At 40.7% G+C, this 19,068-nt stretch overlaps 1 protein-coding gene across 4 annotated transcripts in view; it reads right to left on the bottom strand.

Annotated features, from left to right (window-relative positions):
- Positions 1-18,838, bottom strand: part of LOC117237727 (neuronal acetylcholine receptor subunit alpha-7) — a 264,165-nt gene extending 245,327 nt beyond the window's left edge. For 3 of the 4 annotated variants that reach the window (XM_033502018.1, XM_033502016.1, XM_033502017.1), the window contains exons 1-2: positions 17,148-18,838; positions 14,460-15,054 (exon numbers count right to left, since the gene is read on the bottom strand). In XM_033502018.1, the coding sequence (XP_033357909.1) occupies positions 14,460-14,595 (136 nt within the window). In that variant the 5' untranslated portion in view covers positions 14,596-15,054; positions 17,148-18,838. The remainder of the gene's footprint in view (positions 1-14,459; positions 15,055-17,147) is intronic. The other variant, XM_033502015.1, reaches the window with a different exon arrangement.
- Between the last annotated feature and the right edge of the window lie 230 nt (positions 18,839-19,068).

Below are 19,068 nucleotides of genomic sequence, written 5' to 3'. Positions count from 1 at the left end.
CTCGTCGAAATCGCGCGAAATGTATTCCTCTTGCCTGGTGTCGGTGACTGTAGATTGTAGGTTATCGTAAGAACCTTGACTCGCATAACATCAAAAACACGATACCCCATACCCTTCGTCGTTAGCCTGGCAAGACACGGCGAGTCTTTCGTACAATGAAGCAAGTTTCTCGATAGCGGCACGGAGAATACAATCAGACGTTGCCTCTCTAGTTCGTAACTCCATTGTTTATCGCGTTAAGTGCATTTGCGTGTTAAAGCAATTAGCATTGTTAATGCATCGAGAGCGAGATTTAATTTGTCAACGTTAATATGTCGGGCGAAAAAAACAGCGACAAACGTCGAGGATGAAGTTCTAAGTACGTCTTGACGATTAACGTTGAAGTTTAAAGCGGTAACAATGGAAGAAGCCACTCGTTTTGCGCCATGTGCCAGACCCTTTTTAAAGCACCCTAATTAGACTAGCTTGTTGTTTATACTGCTCGAAGTAATTAGAAGCTTACATATTAGAACCTTAAAGTCTGAAGACCTTAAAAAACACAGTTTTACTCTTGCAATCGCTACTTCATTTTTCGTTTGATATTTCTATTTATCTTGCTTCGTTACTATCTCATGGTTTATATACGCCTGTATATACGTATTGTAAGATATTCCAGAGATCGCGAGCAACGTTTATGTCTCTCTATCGAGAAAGACCACCGAATTCTGTTCTCCGATTCTGATTTCACGAGTATACGGGAACAAAATTCTTCACCGTAAACAGCGTTACGAATATTTCGTTTCTATCCTCGATTATTTATGTAACTAAGCGCTGTCTTGTTATTTACATATTTCCAAAGTGTGTTTCGTACTAACAAAACTGGGTAGAAAGAAGGTGACATTTCTCACTCTTGCTCGCCTACATTATTTATTGGAACAAGTATTCGCATATTAAATTACACAAACTTTCCTCTCGAGTCGGTAAATAGTTGCGACTCAACGAACAGCTTTTACGTAGCATCGAGAAGTTCAACTCGGCGCAATTTTGCATAGTGACGTTGAACTATGTCGTAAAAACGAAGGAAGAAAAGCATAATAACGTAGGACTTTCGGTCGTTCGATAAATGGTCTGTTTCTGAGAAAACTGTAATGTACCGTCATAGTTAAAAAGTCAACAACGAGTAACGCAACAAAAACAAGTAATTTTCTATTTCGACTAAATTGGTATTCTGATTCTAATATCATTGATTCTGATCGAACATCAAAGACGATAAATACGAAAAAGTAATTGTTACAGCTTATAAACGAAACTCTATTGTTTGTTTTTAGAAAAACTAGTTTTTTTCGTGAATCTTTTAGTAACGGAAAACTCGAAGAAAAGGTAGCATTGAATATACCTATACTGTCATCATATTCCATGTATCAAAATGATAAACGACCCAATATTTAAAAAATGCGAACGCTATAGAGACTGTAAATAACGTTAAGGTATCTCAACCTGATATCCTGCTGTATATTCTAAAACTTGAACCGGAAAATTCTTCTCCGCAATAATGCTGTTTCCCATAACAATAGCAACATAAACATATTTTAACAATAAACCTGAGTAACTTGGTTCAATCTCGAATCCAACCATCCACGCGGTAAATAGAACATCAAATACGGCAATCAGAATAAGATTCTACGATAGCCGGTTGCCTCCTCAATTCACCTCCGCTTTAGCATCACTTTCACCCAAGAAAACTACGCTTCTGCTTCTACCCAAGTTGTTCCGAATTTTCCCAGTCGATCTACACCGCCATACACTTCTACGTACTTCCATAACGCTGAACGCTCACGATTCCCAGTCGTTTCCTCGGGCTTTCCTCGAACCTTTCCTCCAAGCTTTCCTCGAGCTTCGTCGCCTCGTCCTTTCTCCGCAGCACTGGCTAAGTTCTAGGTCGATTCAAGTGCCCCAGGAGCGGCTCGGTTTGTACAGCGAAGAAAAAGCTGCATAAGGACGTCGACGGGTTGCTTACAGATCTGTTCGTATAACTAAATAAGCTTCGTAACGACGAAGGCGACTAGTGTCGAGGCTGGATCCACTTACTCGTTCGTTGCCGGATTGTTGGACAGGTAATTAGAGGAGCAACGTGTCGCCCGTGGGCCTAATTATAAAAGGGATCTTTTCGCTTCTCTCTTTGTCAGCCTATTTCCGACGCTCTGTTGCTTCCCCTTTGCAACTTCGACGACCATGTTCGTGAAGAGAACGAGAAGGTAGGGGAAACCAGGGGATCAGTCCCATAGCGGAAACTCCACTGGCTAGCTGTAAACGTTCTTGTCTACCGGTTCTGACCGATTATGATGTATCGATATCCGCGCGGCCGGCGTTCATCTAATCCACCGTTCAACGCTGATACCCGTGCCTTTGCATGAAAATGGGGCTAATACCGGCAACTACGTTCGTACGCGCTGATAGAACATTTCACAAATGACGTCGTTTAGCAGAGAGTTTTATGTATGAGAGGATTGCCGATCGGAATATCGGTGTTAACGTTGAAAGATACATGAGATTTCCTCATTGGGATCAACGAAGAGAAATAGTATTAATACGACATAATTAAATTGCGGATGTTCCTATAAATCTCGTCTTTTTATGAATATAATTCAAGTAATAGAACATAAACGGAAGGTTTCACTTTTTAAATAAAGGAATACTCGACCAATTAGTTATAAGAGATTCGTTTCGCCAGTCTGTCTCTTAATTTTGAATAAATGACACGGCGAAATTAGATCGAAGAATTCGAAATGGTAGTACGTTAAGATCACCGATTACTTTAAGTCCGATTAATGCGATATCTAGCGAACTAAATCTACAATTTTACTCGAGGTGCAATTAAATATTTAACTGGCTTTGTCGTCGTGCCTCTGTCTAAGCTTCTTTAGCATTTGCATGAAATTGCCTGAGAATCGCTTTGATCGCCAGTAGCCCAAAGGAGAAAATACACGACCGACTAGTTCGCATTTAATGGAAATGGATAAGGATTAATGACAATTTCAAGGACTGAAGCTACTATTTAGTTAGTCGGTGACACTGGAAATCTAGATAGTTAAAATCGTAGATTATACTTCACCGTAAGGCTATACCGATTGAAACAGTTCAATTACGAAATTGTCTATTCTCTGGCCACCGTTCCAACTAATTTATTACTGAATTTTACGTATACAGAAAAGCAATGGAAATGAACTGAAATAGAGGAAGGAATAAAAAAATATAACGGAGCAAAAAGGCCAGTGGGATATTTCATGTGAAATGAATTCTACGATTCTACCGAGATAGTAGGTTTACAATCGAGAGTCGATCTTGAGATATCTTTCGAGGTGATAAGAAATTCAAATTCTAATACTCCGTGAATTTTCTTCACCACCGATCCATCTGCACCAGAGAAATGTTTCATTCATCAAACGGCATACGTAAGACCGTGACTTCGACTTTTCCAGGTCAAAGAGTGTCAATTATTTCACGAGCTGAATAATAGCTTTTCGAAATTAAACGTTGCTCTTACGTGAACTATATTTGCTCGAAGTTCGTCTTTTTAAATTAAATCGTCTATAGAAAACGATTTCTTCCAACCTACACAACAATCAAGAATCTTATACTACGGACGTCTAGAACACGTATCTGGACTAGATAAGTTGCAATCAAATTTCGAAACCCACGGCACTCGCGTAGCAGAGCGCGGCAAAGGTTTCTTCCGTTGGAAGTTGAGGACAGACGACTTCCTCTTAGGCGATCCAGTATATACTGGATAGCTGCTAAAGTTCGTTCGCTAGAGATCCGCGAAACTTTCTGGCAATGATCCCCAAGCAGTTTGGCTTATTTACAAACCGCTAAACGGGAGAAGTAAATATGTGGGAGAGAAGATCGGAGAGCAGAGACGTTCGCGAGGAAATATCGCCGTGCCACCGGAATAAATATACGAGCTAGCACGCAAGCGCCGCGCGTGATTGGTGCGGTGAACTTCCGCTGGAAAGCGGAAAACTTACGGTTTATGCACATGCGGCGCCGCCGACCTTTCGCGGATCCCACCCGAGAAGAAAGACCGTGCGGAAATACGACACGCTGGCTCCTGTTATCGGGGTGCGGAATGGATTTAAACGCGAGCCGGCGTGGGTTGAAAAATGGGTTTAAACGTGAGCCGGCGTGGGTTGAAAAATGGATTTAAACGCGAGCCGGTGTGGGTTTAAAAATGGATTTAAATGTGAATCGGCGTGGGTTGAAAAATGTGGCCAAACTTTAAGGCCGGAGACCACGTTAGAGCGAACGACGGAGCTCTCTGAAAAATTTTAATGCGATTGAAAGTTGGGAAATATCGAGACCAGAAGCACCTTCGTACGTTGCTTTCTTCGAACTTTTGTAACTTTTCAAGACGCGCTGCCGATGATAAGACGATCATTAACAAGATCATTAACAAGTCAAATTACATCTTTTTTCTGTGTTTTCTTTTAAAAGACACGAATTATCAAGAGTTGATACTATGATATTCATATGCTATCGTTCGTAAGTGTCCGAGCACTTTGGGCAATTTGTAGCAACGATTATTTGAATTTGACCAAAGCGTGCAAGTTATCTGTGAATAATATACGACCTTTTTGCGGAATAGCAACAATAAATTTTGCTATAACTCTATGGATATCGCCTACATATTAAAAGTGTATATTACGTATTACAAATTGTACCATACCATGCGGATTTTGGTCTTCTGGATTCGTTGGTTTTCTACGATCGTATTTACATATATACATTTACACGTAAATTACCTTCGGAGATAAATATCGCGCTAACAAGCAATAATATTAAATTACGAGACTGTCAGCCGGGCGATTTCGACACATCCCCGACTTCCCAAATTGCTGAAAATGGACTGACCGAGCTATAAGCTGGTGGACTAGCGATCGTAAATCACCATTAAAAGGCACGTAACGTTAGCTGACGTTACGAATGGCGGCAATTTCAATATGAAACGACTCTATAAAGGAACCTTGAAAAGTACGGCTAAATCTTCGTTCTTTTACGTTTCCCCGCGGTACAAATTTGGGAAAGTTCGGCGTGAGAACGAGATGATAAAGGTGCCGTAGCGTTCTCTAACCGAATCCCACGAGGATTTCTGCCTTCACGTCAGATTATTAATCATTTCGACGCTGCCAAGGGCCAGCACCCAAAGGAACGCGTTTAGAACTTTCGAGAATGAAATTTATACCGTCGTCCAGAATAACGTATAGGGAATGAGTTAATACGGATCGTGATGTTCATCTTGTCGCATCAACGACAAGAGTTTTGCTTTCGTATCGTGCATCTGACAACGTCGTACGTTGGTTCTATTTATCTGGGAATGCGAAGATGCAGTGAAAATATATATTTCATAATTACAATGAGAAGCATAATTGAGCTAATAACGATAGATTATATACGAGCAACAAGGAATATGAAAGAACATCCGGTTGCAAAAAAATGTTATGGACACAGCATTTTACAAACTTGTCACAGAAACCATAGCGCGTAATCGATTACTTGTTATAATCACTAAATTTGACGTTTGCACATTTGTGATAAATTGTAGAATATCGAATAAATAATTTGAACGAAACGGAACGCACACAATGAAAAGAAATATATAAAATACCTAAAACAAAATACTTTGTAAAAATAAAATATTTTGTTCGCCGTTGAAAGTAATGCTCGTTTAACTAATGTATCGTACGAAGAACCAGTTCGATTTTATTTTGTACTTTTGTCGTAACCTCTTAATAAAGTTTGATAAAGCGTAGCGAGAAAGCTGAAACATCCTGAATATTACATAGATGATCCTTGTAATCAAATGAATACATAATCGAATTCACTATCGATCCTATAGAATGCTGCAGAATGACAAGCGGATGATAGCGATAGTTGTTTGTAAAAACTGACATTGTTCTACGATATATTACATGCGTCCATCGCAATCTGATCGTCGACAATAACTCGAACTGAAATTCGTTACCAAGGACTAAGTTGTCGAAGCTTGGTTACTTCGAAACGATTTTGATCGAAGGGTTATCGATTAAAGGCTAATCTACTGAAAGTCGAGTGCTTCGGTGAATGTTTAACGACCAGTATTTTTTTAACGTGATCTTCCTGGATGCGTAGCTATGCTTGTTCAGGCCGTATGTTGAATAGTTCGAATTTGTCAATAAAGGAATTATTTCTATACGCTGTAAGTACACTGCGGTATATTTTATTTTACATATCGTGTTAAAGATGTCGCACTTAATCTTGCTATCTTCTATGATTATAAATGATATGGTACACAAACAACAAAGTTTTCACAGACCAACCATAAATCTTAATTGCTCTCTAAAACTTTCGTAGTACTGTACAATGTAATTTTATCAATGACATACACTTGAAACAATTAAAATAGAGAGACATTAAAGTAACATTAACTAGAAACGTAGGAACGAAGGGAAATTAATCTAAATTAACCGTATCGCAATACACGTACTTTGCTGTTTCTTCGTGTTTCTATCTAATTCCACTTTGCCTTTTGCGATAAAATATAATACGGTTGTTTTATCGCGATTGTTTTATCGAGCTCAGCCATAAATAAACTTCTGCTGTAGGTAGAAGAAGCTTATTTTCTTGAAAAACAACGCGTAGCTCGTTTCAATAATACATCTTCGTGTATTTTGCTTGTACGTTTGCCATTTGCCAGTTAGCGATTCGAAGCTAATAAATATCGTGCTTAAAATATCATTTTTAACTAACAGACACGAGAAGCTGGCAGCTAAAAAAATATGTGACTCGTACGATAGTAATATAATAATAGAATGCGAAATCGGTTCTTAAGGTTCGTAAAGCTTGATCTTTACATGGAATGAAGTTAAAGTTGCTGTTTCAGTTCTTAGATCATAACGGAATGCATTCTGTAAGTAGATACGTGTTATACGTTTAGCAATGGAAAGAATTTGGTGGAACTGAACGTTATTAACGCGCGAAATATACAGAGCGTTGAAAAAAGAGTCTGATTCTATACATTCTATACAGACAATGATGAAATTTCCTTCGTGGCTTATTTTTTAAATTACAAGTAATTTAATGTTACCTGCACACTACAGTATTCTATATTTGTCTGTCGTAAGATCGTTTCGCGTGATGCGATAATGCAGTGCAACATGTGACAAACCTCACGGAACAAAAAATATTGGAGTTTCAGTGATCAATTTGATCACGACCATAATACCTATGCTGAACATCGCTGTTGGAGGGTATCACTTTTTTCGAACGCTGCAAAACACGTTAAACGGAAAACGTTTTGCAAAAACCTGACAACTACGACTGCTCGTTGACACATTTTTTGCATTAAAATCAGCTAATTTTTATGCACGATTAGGGCCGATAAATTTCCATATAAATGAGAACATCTTATCAAGAGTAACGAAAATTGTACTCTCTATCTTTTGATCATTTCAACGAAGTCTAACGATGATCCCTCTATCGTTTAAAAAAAGATCTATATAAAAACAACAACAACGACAATAAATACCCTTTCACGTAATGTTACACAATGATGAAATATTTAATTCCACTTTATGCTCCGTTTTATTATTAACCTTTTACTTTAAAATGAGATTTTACTTTAGAATGTGCTGCGGTAAACTTTCACACGCGACAGCTTTTAGCAGTTAACTTGAATCTTTAACATGTGTTAGTAAACAAGTAATTACAGTGTAACGCTGTGTAATGCACGTGTTAAAGTCGAATCAGCCAAAAGGCCATGGAATCGTGTGGATGGCATGAAAGAATGCAGGCATGAGCTAATACAATGAGAGAGACGACAGGTTAAGCCGACAAGGCACGCAGAACTGAAAAACATTTTTCCTCTTGGTGAAATCTCGCTCGTAAGCCTCTCGAGCGCTCTTTTCAGTTAATGCCCGTGCACGCTCGGTCGAAAGAGGGGCGGAGGGCAGGAGGAGAGCGCGTGTTTCTACGAATCAATATCGAACGTTATGGATGTGTTTCCAGCCTCTTGGTAATGCGATGTAAAAATCTTGACGTCTAACAGCTGCATAATCGAACGCGCGCACCAACCGATGAAACTCGAGTTCTACCAACCCTGAAACCCTAAAAGCTGAGCTTGCTCCATCTTTGCATGTAAAACTGCGTTTTTAAAACTTTCTCTCTCTCTCGTCGATGGATATATCTTTAATTTGGTTGTTTAAGAATGAACGAAGATGTTCGGAATTTTGGATGATCCTCAGTTCGCAGGACGGACGGCACATCCGCTAATTTTTAGCAAGTTGGAAATTGCCACGTCGCAAGTTGTACGATTTACACGCCGAGAGGCTAAGTAGCATCGTAAGTATTCGACGGGTCCGCTCTAAGCTGAACCACGTGTCCTAAGTCTTAACACCCGACCTAGGACGAGGGCGCCAACTGGCGTTACGCTACGCACCCTCGACCATGTACGCACAAGGCGCGTCACATGAGAGACGCCCACGACAGGTCGACAGTTACAGGATTGGACAGAAACAGATTCCCACTTCATAGGAAACGTTGACTAAAACACACCCCCTAGACTGACAGTTAGGATACAGGCACCAGACGTTTCAAGAGACAAGAGACTCATCACGCGCTCGCCTAAGTTCAGTTTGTAATTTTCCGTTTATACTAAACAGTTTAAATAAACTTATTGAATACAAGCTTAGTAGATATCTTTAATCTACCTCCACCTTGAACGTTAACATCGTTCAAGGTTCGCGACCACAAGCGAACAGTTGCAACCTAACTGATCACCACCTAGTTGATAGAAGATCAGATTTTTGTTCAAGCTTACGGGAAAACTTAAATTATATTTAGAAAAATTATTGAATCGAAAGGCAGTCGTCTTCCACCGTGGTATTGTGGATTTTCGTGAAAATGTTACTGCAGGACATCGACTGAGAAATTTTACAGCATCAGGAATATTCCCCAGATTGCCTCGTTAGATTATTATTAGTCCAGGTCACTACAACGTCCATTGTTAGGAAAAATCTGCCAAAACAGAGAGAACAGGAACGCGTAAAAGAATTTTCAAACGAAACTGTTAGAAAGAAGTCGCGGAAGGAGATGGAGGCTACGTTTTATCATAACTGAAGGTACAAAACCACACGCTTGAAAACGGCACAAACTTGGCGAACATCTTGTACATTATATCCTTGTCCTTAACAGTATCATTCAAAAGTTCCTCATCCTTGCGAAGCAGTGGTCATCTTTAATGCGATTATTTTCTTCGATAATGTCTTCGGTTCTGTCGTAGAGTTGACAGATGTCCAGAGGTTTGATTCGACAATCGATCGTTCAATGATGAAGAATAATTTTTACACTAACCGTCTCTACCCGATGAATTAGCTTCACATTGACAAGAGACACTTGTATTATTGAATTGTAGAGCGTAATTAAATATGCAATTAGATCGCTAAGATATGAATGAAGAAGCTAGGAAGAAACGAATCTTTTTTCACTTGTTTGTTTCATGTCTTCATTTGTCTTCTTTTTTTTTTTTTTTTTTAGTTATTTATCAGAGAAAACACATACCATAACCATATACAGATAGCAATGAATCTTATTGCCAGCGTAAATAATCGAGAAACCGCCATTGGTCAGTGTAAACCTTAAAATGGAAAAATACGTAATGTCCCGGCCAGTTTTACAGGGAGCTTTCCGCCTTTCAGATGAAAATAACTCACAATCGCGAGCATCGCTGCGGGTGGATACCTCTGAAATCTGGCCCCTTCAAGAAGATATTTCAGCCAGAACATGCCGATAAATCGGATGACTTATTATCGGCTGTAATCTCCTGGCCGAACGAAGAAATGTGCGAGCTTCGACCTTCGAAAACACATTCTTTACCAGCGAGCCAACTCACTGTTGCATTTAGCGCTTCTTTACGCGCTCTTTTGTCATTTACCTAGCGTAACGTGTAGCACACAAAAACCATCGGAAGGGAAGTTTCTGTACTACGCGAGGTTCCGTGCATTTCTTCGATCGTCGATCACCACGTTCGAACGATGTCGAGAAAACGCAGGTGGGATGAAAATATTAGGCGACTTTCCAGGTTGCATTAAAGTGTGCGATGAAACGCGCAAAAGGAAAATCTGTGCGTGTTACTATTCCCGAGTAAAATATTTTTAAACAAAAACCTCGTGAATTTAGGAGTGCAGATAGAGTGGTCGCTAAAGCGCATAGAGAAAAATCTGGCATGCGCTACCCTTTGAATAGAATGCTTATAAACAGAGTTTCGTGAATTTAGAAATAAACGATGTCCAGTAAAAGGGACGAATTCTGTACTCATTTACATCCGAGTGTAGTTTCCGTTGCTTTATTCGTCATACGAGAGGAAAAGATACAAAGATTAATTATACTGCATGCTCTCTTATATCACACTTTTGCATAACTGGTTAACAGATCTCTCTTTAATTCTGACTCTTTACCAGTTAGTTTTATACGAGCGTTTCGCTAAACTGCAAGATATTTCAAGACTTCTTTTATTGCCACTCATATACTTAACGCCAGGCGATGCACGTCCAGCTAATGCACGTCCGAGACATTGTAGATTCTTGCTTGAGGAAGTATTAAAAACTGGAATAAACATTTTTTCGATGTAAACGTTGGATGAGAACGGAATACGGAAGAACGATTTCCTGTTTCCTGTGACGGTGCATTTTTAGCAACTCTCTACGATCTATCACAACACTATATTTTTATTAGAAGATTTCAACGTGTAAAGATACTTGTAACATGCTATGCTCGGGATTGAATTCGAACTAATAACCTAAAGAACATTTCCGTATTCTTGTACAGAAGAAATACTTTCCAGCCGATTAACCTGTTCCTTGTTCCTTGCGTCTGTGCTCGATATTCCGTATCTATTGCCGCCTGTAACCTCGGTTTCCGTCACGAATACAGCCAGACCACGTTTCATGACGCGTGTTTTATCGACGATCGTTTGTTCTACTAATACCATGAGCAGTTAATTTGCAGAAACTGCTTAAAAGTTAATCAGAGTGGAGTCGACGCGTAATTGTCAAGAAAGAACACGTAATTACGATTTCAAATACCGAAAGTAAATCGTCACGATACGACATTCCTGATTTCGCATTGATAATATTAAATTATCTTGCATGATTGAAATTTAAATTTTTATATTATACAGGGCGGTTGGTAACTGGCGGCACAAGCGGAAAGGGGGTGATTCTACGCGAAAAAAGAAGTCGAAAATATAGAATAAAAATTTTTCTTTTTAATTTTTTCTTTTTTAATTTTTCCATCGAGACAACGATCTATAGTGAGATCCGTTATAACGTACCGCACGCGTACCGAGCGAAAATTCAAAATCGATTTTCTCGAAAACAAAGCCTCAAACGAAAAATTTTTATTCTATATTTTCGACTTCTTTTTTCGCGTAGAATCGCCCCCTTTCCGCTTGTACCATCAGTTACCAACCACCCTGTATTACCTTGCATGGTTGAAATTTAAATTTTCATATTATATGTATATAAATTTGCGTATTATCAGTTACGTTATCACATTTTTCGTTCGTCTATGAAAATCTAACTATGTGCAAATAATTTTCTTAGCGCTCGAACTTCATGAAAGGGTAATTTTTAAAATAGCTTGTGAATTCAGAACCTGTAAGAAATGAATCAGTCTTTAATCATAGAAGAGATAGAAATTACCGTATTTATCACGTGTACTACGTTTTCTTCAATTGTATCAGACTTAACTCTCACTGGAACGAATAATCCAAACGATCTATCTTCCTACTAAACGTAAATTATGTTCCAAGCATCGACTCTGATGTGTCCAAAATTCCAACCACGTTTCTAAGAATAAACTCCGAGTGAAGAATCGAGCCAGTTGTGGAAACGAATACAACTTCAACAGAAATAAAGAAAGCATGCGATCTACTTCAAAGTTGCTAGTGAAAAGATTACGTACAACGATTTATACCAGCAAATAGAAACGAAATAAAGAGCGTGCGTTTATCAATCACAGCGGAAAAAAGGGGGAAACGCGGTTTCCTGGTGACAGTGAAATCAGACATCGATTCAAATGGCAGGACGTAACAATGTGAAGCGAGACTGATTTCGTTATACCGACTACACTGACACCGGGTCTGCTAACCTTGATTATGATTGACAAGGCGATATATTACACGCGTTTGAACGCCACTTTCGATGTAACGAGCTGTACGCAAGTTCTCTAACGGCCAGAGACGCGAAGCATTATATTTCGGATGTAATTTCGGACATGTCCGTTTCACCGACCATGCGGAAAAATGGTAGCGAAGGTGAAAATTTAAGTGTTGCCACGTCCGTGTTCGCTTAAGTGCCCGTCAATCGATGATTAATTTAGTACGGTCGCGGTCGAAATATGGATATATTTAAAAAATGGAGCGTGAAATTCTTTTCATTAACGTTTGATTGACGAGAAAAGAACTCGAAAGGTTCGTAACTTGGTCGTATACGTACGTTTAAAATTGAACATGTTCAACGTTGAAATTTTCGCGAATAAAATTCAACTTTTGCATTAAGCTTAACACTCTATGATGATTGAACATTGCATTTAACATTGACACGCGATAACTAAAAACTTGACGGTATACTTTCACCTAAAATAGTCTAAAAACAAGCTAAAACAGAATATCGAAGGAAAATTGAGAAAATGCAGAATTCTATTTAGAAAATACATACATAGACAAATGAAAATCTACATCGTATCTATATTTACGTGTACTGCGATAGATTTATATATTATGTATATGTGTCGATACCTGTATAAATATACGTATAACGTAAGAAGGGCAGAAGCTAAGATGGAGATATGGTTCGAGATGGAGGAAATAGCTTTGAAAGCGAGTCTCGATAAGCTCGGCGTACCACCTCTAATTGAGGTTCACGTTGGATTTCCACTTTACAAGGTGGGAACCGAGCCACTACGGCAGAACTGAAAACGGGGTCGTACGATTTCTGTCTCTTTCGGTATCAAAAGTTTTCTGGCACAGAGGAGGGGAGGATTAGTTGTGAATAAAAACTACAAGAAGTTTAATTTGCGACGAAACGAACCGACGATCGGGAAAAGCTACGATTTTACGATTGCATCCTTGTCTCGACTTTCGATCGCACGTAAGATCGTAATTTATTTTTGAAAAATGAATCCTTCGTTGAATTAGGTTTTTTCTAGTTTAGAGTTTCGTAATTCTTCCTTACGAATCAATAAAAGCACAGTCTTATCTTCTACCGTATAACAAAATATTCTCTGCCAAAAATTTGTTGCGGGTAGTTCGCGAACACACCGATATATCGTTTAGCTACGTGTGCACGAAATTTGTAACGACTATGTGTAAATTATTTTACGATGGGTGGTTAACGATTAATGATAATGTATTAGTAAATACATACGATAATAATGATGATTAACAATAATAGCTAATAACGGTTATAATTAATCGAGCGTTATAATTAACTATGACTAATACAGAAAGCTTTTTGTAAATTAATATCGTCAACACAGAAAATACTAGAAAATTTAGATTGTTTATTACTTTGTTTTACTTTCTCTATAGCTTGTATTAAATGAAAATAAGTAATGACCGCAATTGTTTGTATTATACGGTTAAATTATCGGTGTCGTTCTAAAATTATTGAATTCGACTGTTTTTCCTCGATATGTACGTACCATGTGCATGCATTCTTGATAAGAAACAACGATTCTAAAACTCGTCAGAAACAAAATGAGATACCAGAATTTAATTCCAACGGCCGCAAGCGTATAACCTGCGGGTCTACTACAAACATTTGAGAATATTCGAGTGTGCAAAGTATTTGCATATAGAAACACCGATACACAATGCAAATTGTTACGAGCTGGTCGCATAACGGAATATGCGTGTTCCTGCGATCGATCGCTTTGATTAAATCGAATTGTAACGTACACTTTCCAGCCGTTAACTAGACGTTGCGTTGGAAGAGACAGTTAAGCGGCTTTTGTAAGGCAATTTCTGCAAATTAATTTCGTAAACTGACAAAACTGAACATAAAAGTAGCAGAAGCTACGAAAATCGAATCTATCGTTCATCGAATATCGACCAGACTATATTGACTGTATTGTATGTTATACAAATTAATTAACAGGAAGAGTAGAAGAAAGCAACTTAAAGAGCGATAATGTCGTCGATAACGATACTACATTTCAAGAATCACCAGCAGTCAGTTTTCATATCGTCCTCGCGTTATTTAAAAATTGTCACGTAGTGGAAGAGAAAATTTCAGCATGCTATCGAACGTTATTAACGCTTTTCCTCGCGTGTATTCTCCCGTAGACGAAGAAAATCCTCAACTGTAGGAAATTACGACGTCGAACGATCGAATGGCGAATCGAACGATAACGGAAGATCGGAGGAAATCAGCGGATACGGAACTTACCTTGAGGTAGGACGGTGAGCAAGAGGACTATTTGGAGACCGGCGCTGACCGTACAAAGCTTTATTCGCATCTGTGGCAGACCTCTCGTCTGGTTCGCCATGGCGAATGAATTTTGCAGACTCGGCCAGCTCGACATTTCCTATTCGCAAGAGTCGGCCACCCGGAATCCGGCGAATGCTCCCTTCCTTTCGTTCTCCAGCCGCTGTTCCGTCGTCCGTCCGTTCTCCACTGGTGCGCGCACTACACTATATATTTTTCGTGTCACTTTTACGAACTGCGATCACCGTCTCGAACGTCGCCCGGGAACTCTTCGTCGCGAACTGTCTTCCTGATTCTGATCATCCTGTCGACAGGCAAACGATCGAACCGCGAGTTGTACGCTAATCGTCACAACGATGCACCCGAAACGATGCCGCCTGACTTTGCCGTCATAACCAATCGTTGTCCTCGACACTTTTCCTTTGTACAACCACCCGCCACACGCGTACTCGCTCAAACTTTTCGTTGGTCGCTACTGCCGCTGCTGCCTATCGACACCACGGTTTTAGATCCGCATCGAACCTCTCCACGCGCCGAGCATGCTCGCTTTAAGCACCTGAAAATAATTGTGCCATCGTATCAATGTGATCGACTAAACAACTTCCACGACCCTATTTTCTCCTATCTCTCGTCTTCAAGCGACATTCTGCAAGTTTTTCTACTTCGAAAATAATAAATTGCCATTCTTTTTGGCTTGGTGCAACGGAAATCCCGTGAAGGATTGGAGACGCGAAACCTTTTGTTTTATTTGTTTACAAGAAAAACAAACGTTTTATGCTGAGAGAATACAGAACATCGCGTACCCCGAAGCTCGAACGATAGATCATTGTTAATTAGTACGATCGAGTCATAGGTGTCCTAGGATGGTCTGAAATAAATCGATCGATCGCATTTATCACGTAAGATAAGGAACACAGATTAAACTTGGACATTTTGCAACGAGGTAGTCTAATTTAGATCGAACTCATCTCGTTACGGTCACCTATGACCGATTGATATCAAGCGAGGAACATCTCATTCGATTAATATCGATCTTTGTGACTCGGTGTTTGAAACAAACGCGTTACTACTATAATTTATCGTGTGTGAACGTTGTTCCTTGCCTCCTGTTACGGTTTAGACGATATTTAATTTGCCTCTTATAGGAAAAGCTACGGTGTTTAATCACGTTATTGTACGTGGTAAGTTAATTTCGTATCGCGTTAACAAAGCGATGGCTGCAATTTAAATGTAACGGAAGCGAGAACAAAAGCATTACGGTGAGAACTCTACGAAGGAAATTTTGTGAGAAATGTCGGTTATTCGAATTTATCGTAATATAATTAAATTAGTCGTTGAATCTACACTTGCATGCATTGCTAATTAATTTCGATATTACGACCTAGTCAAAAATACAAATTTAATATTACATCGTCGATAGGGGAGCCCACAAATCAAAATCGTGAAAGAAATTTCATTATACTCCGATCGTGATGTTAAACGATATCAAGCGAATAATTCGACACTTACAGAACCGATGTTTTATTCGTTAAATCGATTATCGAGGAAATATAATTCGTATAACGATAAATAACATGCAAAATTATAGCAAGTTACAGTGAGTCAACGATCTTGAAATGTCTCGAGTTTGGACAGAGGCGTTTCAAGATACTCAAGACAACGTAACCTACTGATAACAATTGAAAATGGATCAAGAATACGATTAAATTGTTCCGCATTTATTCATCGCGCCAAACGAATTATTTGTATCGTTGGAATCGTTTTCAATCACGGCAAGTTCGATCTTTTCGATACCTGTTGATTAAGCAACTTTTACTCGAAACCGTATCACAAGCTTTGCACATTTTCACCCAAAAATTGAAAATGAAATTTCCCAGAGAAATTCCTAGCCTCCGCCATCGATATAATAAATGTTGGAACTCTAGTATTCCGATCTTTGTTTCCATGCAATTGCGAGAAAGATCTGTGCGTTTCCGCGTTCAAAAAATATTACGAACGACGGTTTTATACGCGTTCTACGTAACACGGAACACGAAAATCGGAGCTTTTAAAAGCCGAAGCGAACAGGAAATAGAGTTCGTCCGCGTATTGATATTAAACTTACGAGTATCCAGAAAATGAAAGATCATTTTTAACGATGGCTAACTCTTTCGTTTACTGTTTACTGTTGTACGTGCCTCGAATAAAAAGATTGTTTCGTCAGGGACTACCGTCACGAGGCCTTTACTTCTTGCATACAAAATGAAGTGACAAATGTCAAAAATGTACACGCCAACCTGCTCCGAATACACGGTGTAATCGAAATTTGAAATTATTCTAACGGGCTTCGAAAAATCTCTCGTGCAATTGCAAAGATATTCGATGGAATCTTTCGAGAATTCTACGTAACGCTGCGTTGCTCGCGCTACTTAAACGGTGCTCAGCTTTAATCAGCATCCCTTGAAACGATGCTTGAATATACACGTTTGTGACGCAATTTTTGAACGTCAAAGGGAAGCGTTCTCGAAACCTTATTCGTTTACGAATCGGAGAAACACGGAAAATACATTGCCTGGTCACAAACAAAGTGGTCTGGCGAGAGACACAAAAATAGGAATTCTTATCTGGAAAGTTGCAATAGCGATTTGTAACTTGTTAGTACGAACGTACCTACGATTGCGTTCGGCGTCTGTCGTCTCGGTATCGTTTATCAATTTATCGGTTACACGGCAACGTTCTAGCTTCGCGTATCAAGTACACGTCGAGCGGACGCGTCGTTTACGAAAAGAGGACCGTTGTATCCGGATACGTAAAGAAAATTCCATATGTCTTTCGGACGCGCTCGTTTCACAGGTGTTTGTATCGATCACAGACGCGTGTATTCGACCTAATACGTTTTCTTTCTCTTTCGTTATCCAACTACGAATACGATATTCACTGACACGAATACACTCATCCCTTATGGAAGTACGATCGGAGGAACGAAATACTACGAACACACTTTTCGTTTCTTCTTGACACTGCTACTTTCTGGTCCGCGACCTTATCGAAATTTCTCATTGGGAATTCGCGCGACCACCTTCAAACAAGAATCGAGGATGAATCGTGAGAGAAGCGAAAGGTTGTACAGTTCGAATCGAAGGTATCGGTGAACGATGATTTGCGCCGAAGGTGTTGATGAGTTTTCAAGGGATAGCAGTTGCGGAGATCGGAGTACGAAGAGTTGGACGCGGCGAGTTGCCTCGGCGAGTAACGCTTCTGGCACGACTATCATAGGCAATCGTATCCAAAGAAGGCAGCTATGTTATCGCGATTGTTGGACGCGGCACGAGCCTGCGTTCGTAGCCTGGTCGGCCTCGTGCATCGTCTTCTTCGTCCCACTACTGTCCACTGCACCCTCCATCCTTTCGTGTATTAGCACCACCTTCCACCTCCTTCGCTTCCTCCTACTTCAGCGGAGCGCAACACGGTGCTGCTAGCCGTATCCAGGCAACTTGGCCAAGCGTGCTGCTCCCACTTCTGCAGGCTTGCTTCTCTTACATCAAATCCTCTCGGCACGCTTCCTCTTCCCTTTCTCGTTCGTTACACGTCCGCTAACTCGCTCGTCCTTGTGCAAAACCATGCTGCTTTATCGCTGCCCAGTCCCTCTCGAGATTCGCGTACGAAATCTTCGACTCGAGATTCGGTTAGGACGATACCGCTGGTTCGCGTTCACGACGCCTCGTCATCGTTACCGTTGATAGTTCTCCGAAGACGATGACGCTAGTGCTCGCGTAGCTTACCCCGTTGTCGCTCGACGTTGCACGACTACGACGCGTTCGTCGAGGCTCGCGATCACTTGCTCCTCAAACGCGTCCTCGAAAGATACGACGAGGTAGGTGGATCGGTCATCGTACGCACCGGCCGCTACGGTGGCGAAGCGAAGCCGATGTGACTGGGTGATCGGACGACGGGTACGAGCGAACAGGGCTACGATCGTTGACGCACTATCACACGCGGACGATACGAGGTCTACAAGCAGACGTAGGCGACTCGCGGTACACTGAGACAGCGGTGGAGAAAAAGGTGAAGCGGACGGCAGAAGCGAGGCGTGTGCGCGGATAGAGCCAAGGGGGCAACAGCTAGATAGCTAGGGTGAGGGAGAGAGAAGAGAGGGTGAGAAGTGTAAGAGAGGGCGAGCGAAAAAGCGAGCGAGAGGGTAATAGACAAAGACGGAGAAGAGGGGCAGAAAACCGCCTCGTTCTGTGATCGGGTATCCAAACGGAACTGAAAGTACGCTGAAATAGAAGGCGGTCGGGGTCGTGTACGAGCTGCCGGTCGAGCTCTCGCGACTCGCAGCTACCGCCGCGATATAGACGCGAGGAAGGCTTTCCGCGATGAGTACAACCTTCCCTCCACCACCCTATGCATTCACCATCCCTTCCTTCGTGCTACCCCTACCGCTCACCTTCAGTCCCACCACGATTTCGCGGGAAGCTGCGGACTGGACCATCACGCAACTAGCGTCCTCCCCACTACCGGTTCGGCTACCGGCCGGGTGCTCTGGTGAGACAGAGAAGTAGGACCGGTAGAGTGGGTGGTCTGGGGTGGA

Source organism: Bombus vosnesenskii, unplaced genomic scaffold (genome assembly GCF_011952255.1).
Source record: "Bombus vosnesenskii isolate JDL3184/JDL3185 unplaced genomic scaffold, Bvos_JDL3184-5_v1.1 scf7180000013398, whole genome shotgun sequence".
NCBI classification, from domain to species: domain Eukaryota; kingdom Metazoa; phylum Arthropoda; class Insecta; order Hymenoptera; family Apidae; genus Bombus; species Bombus vosnesenskii.
The sequence above is the reverse complement of the archived record's forward strand: the minus strand, read 5'-3'. Positions and strand labels throughout refer to the sequence as shown.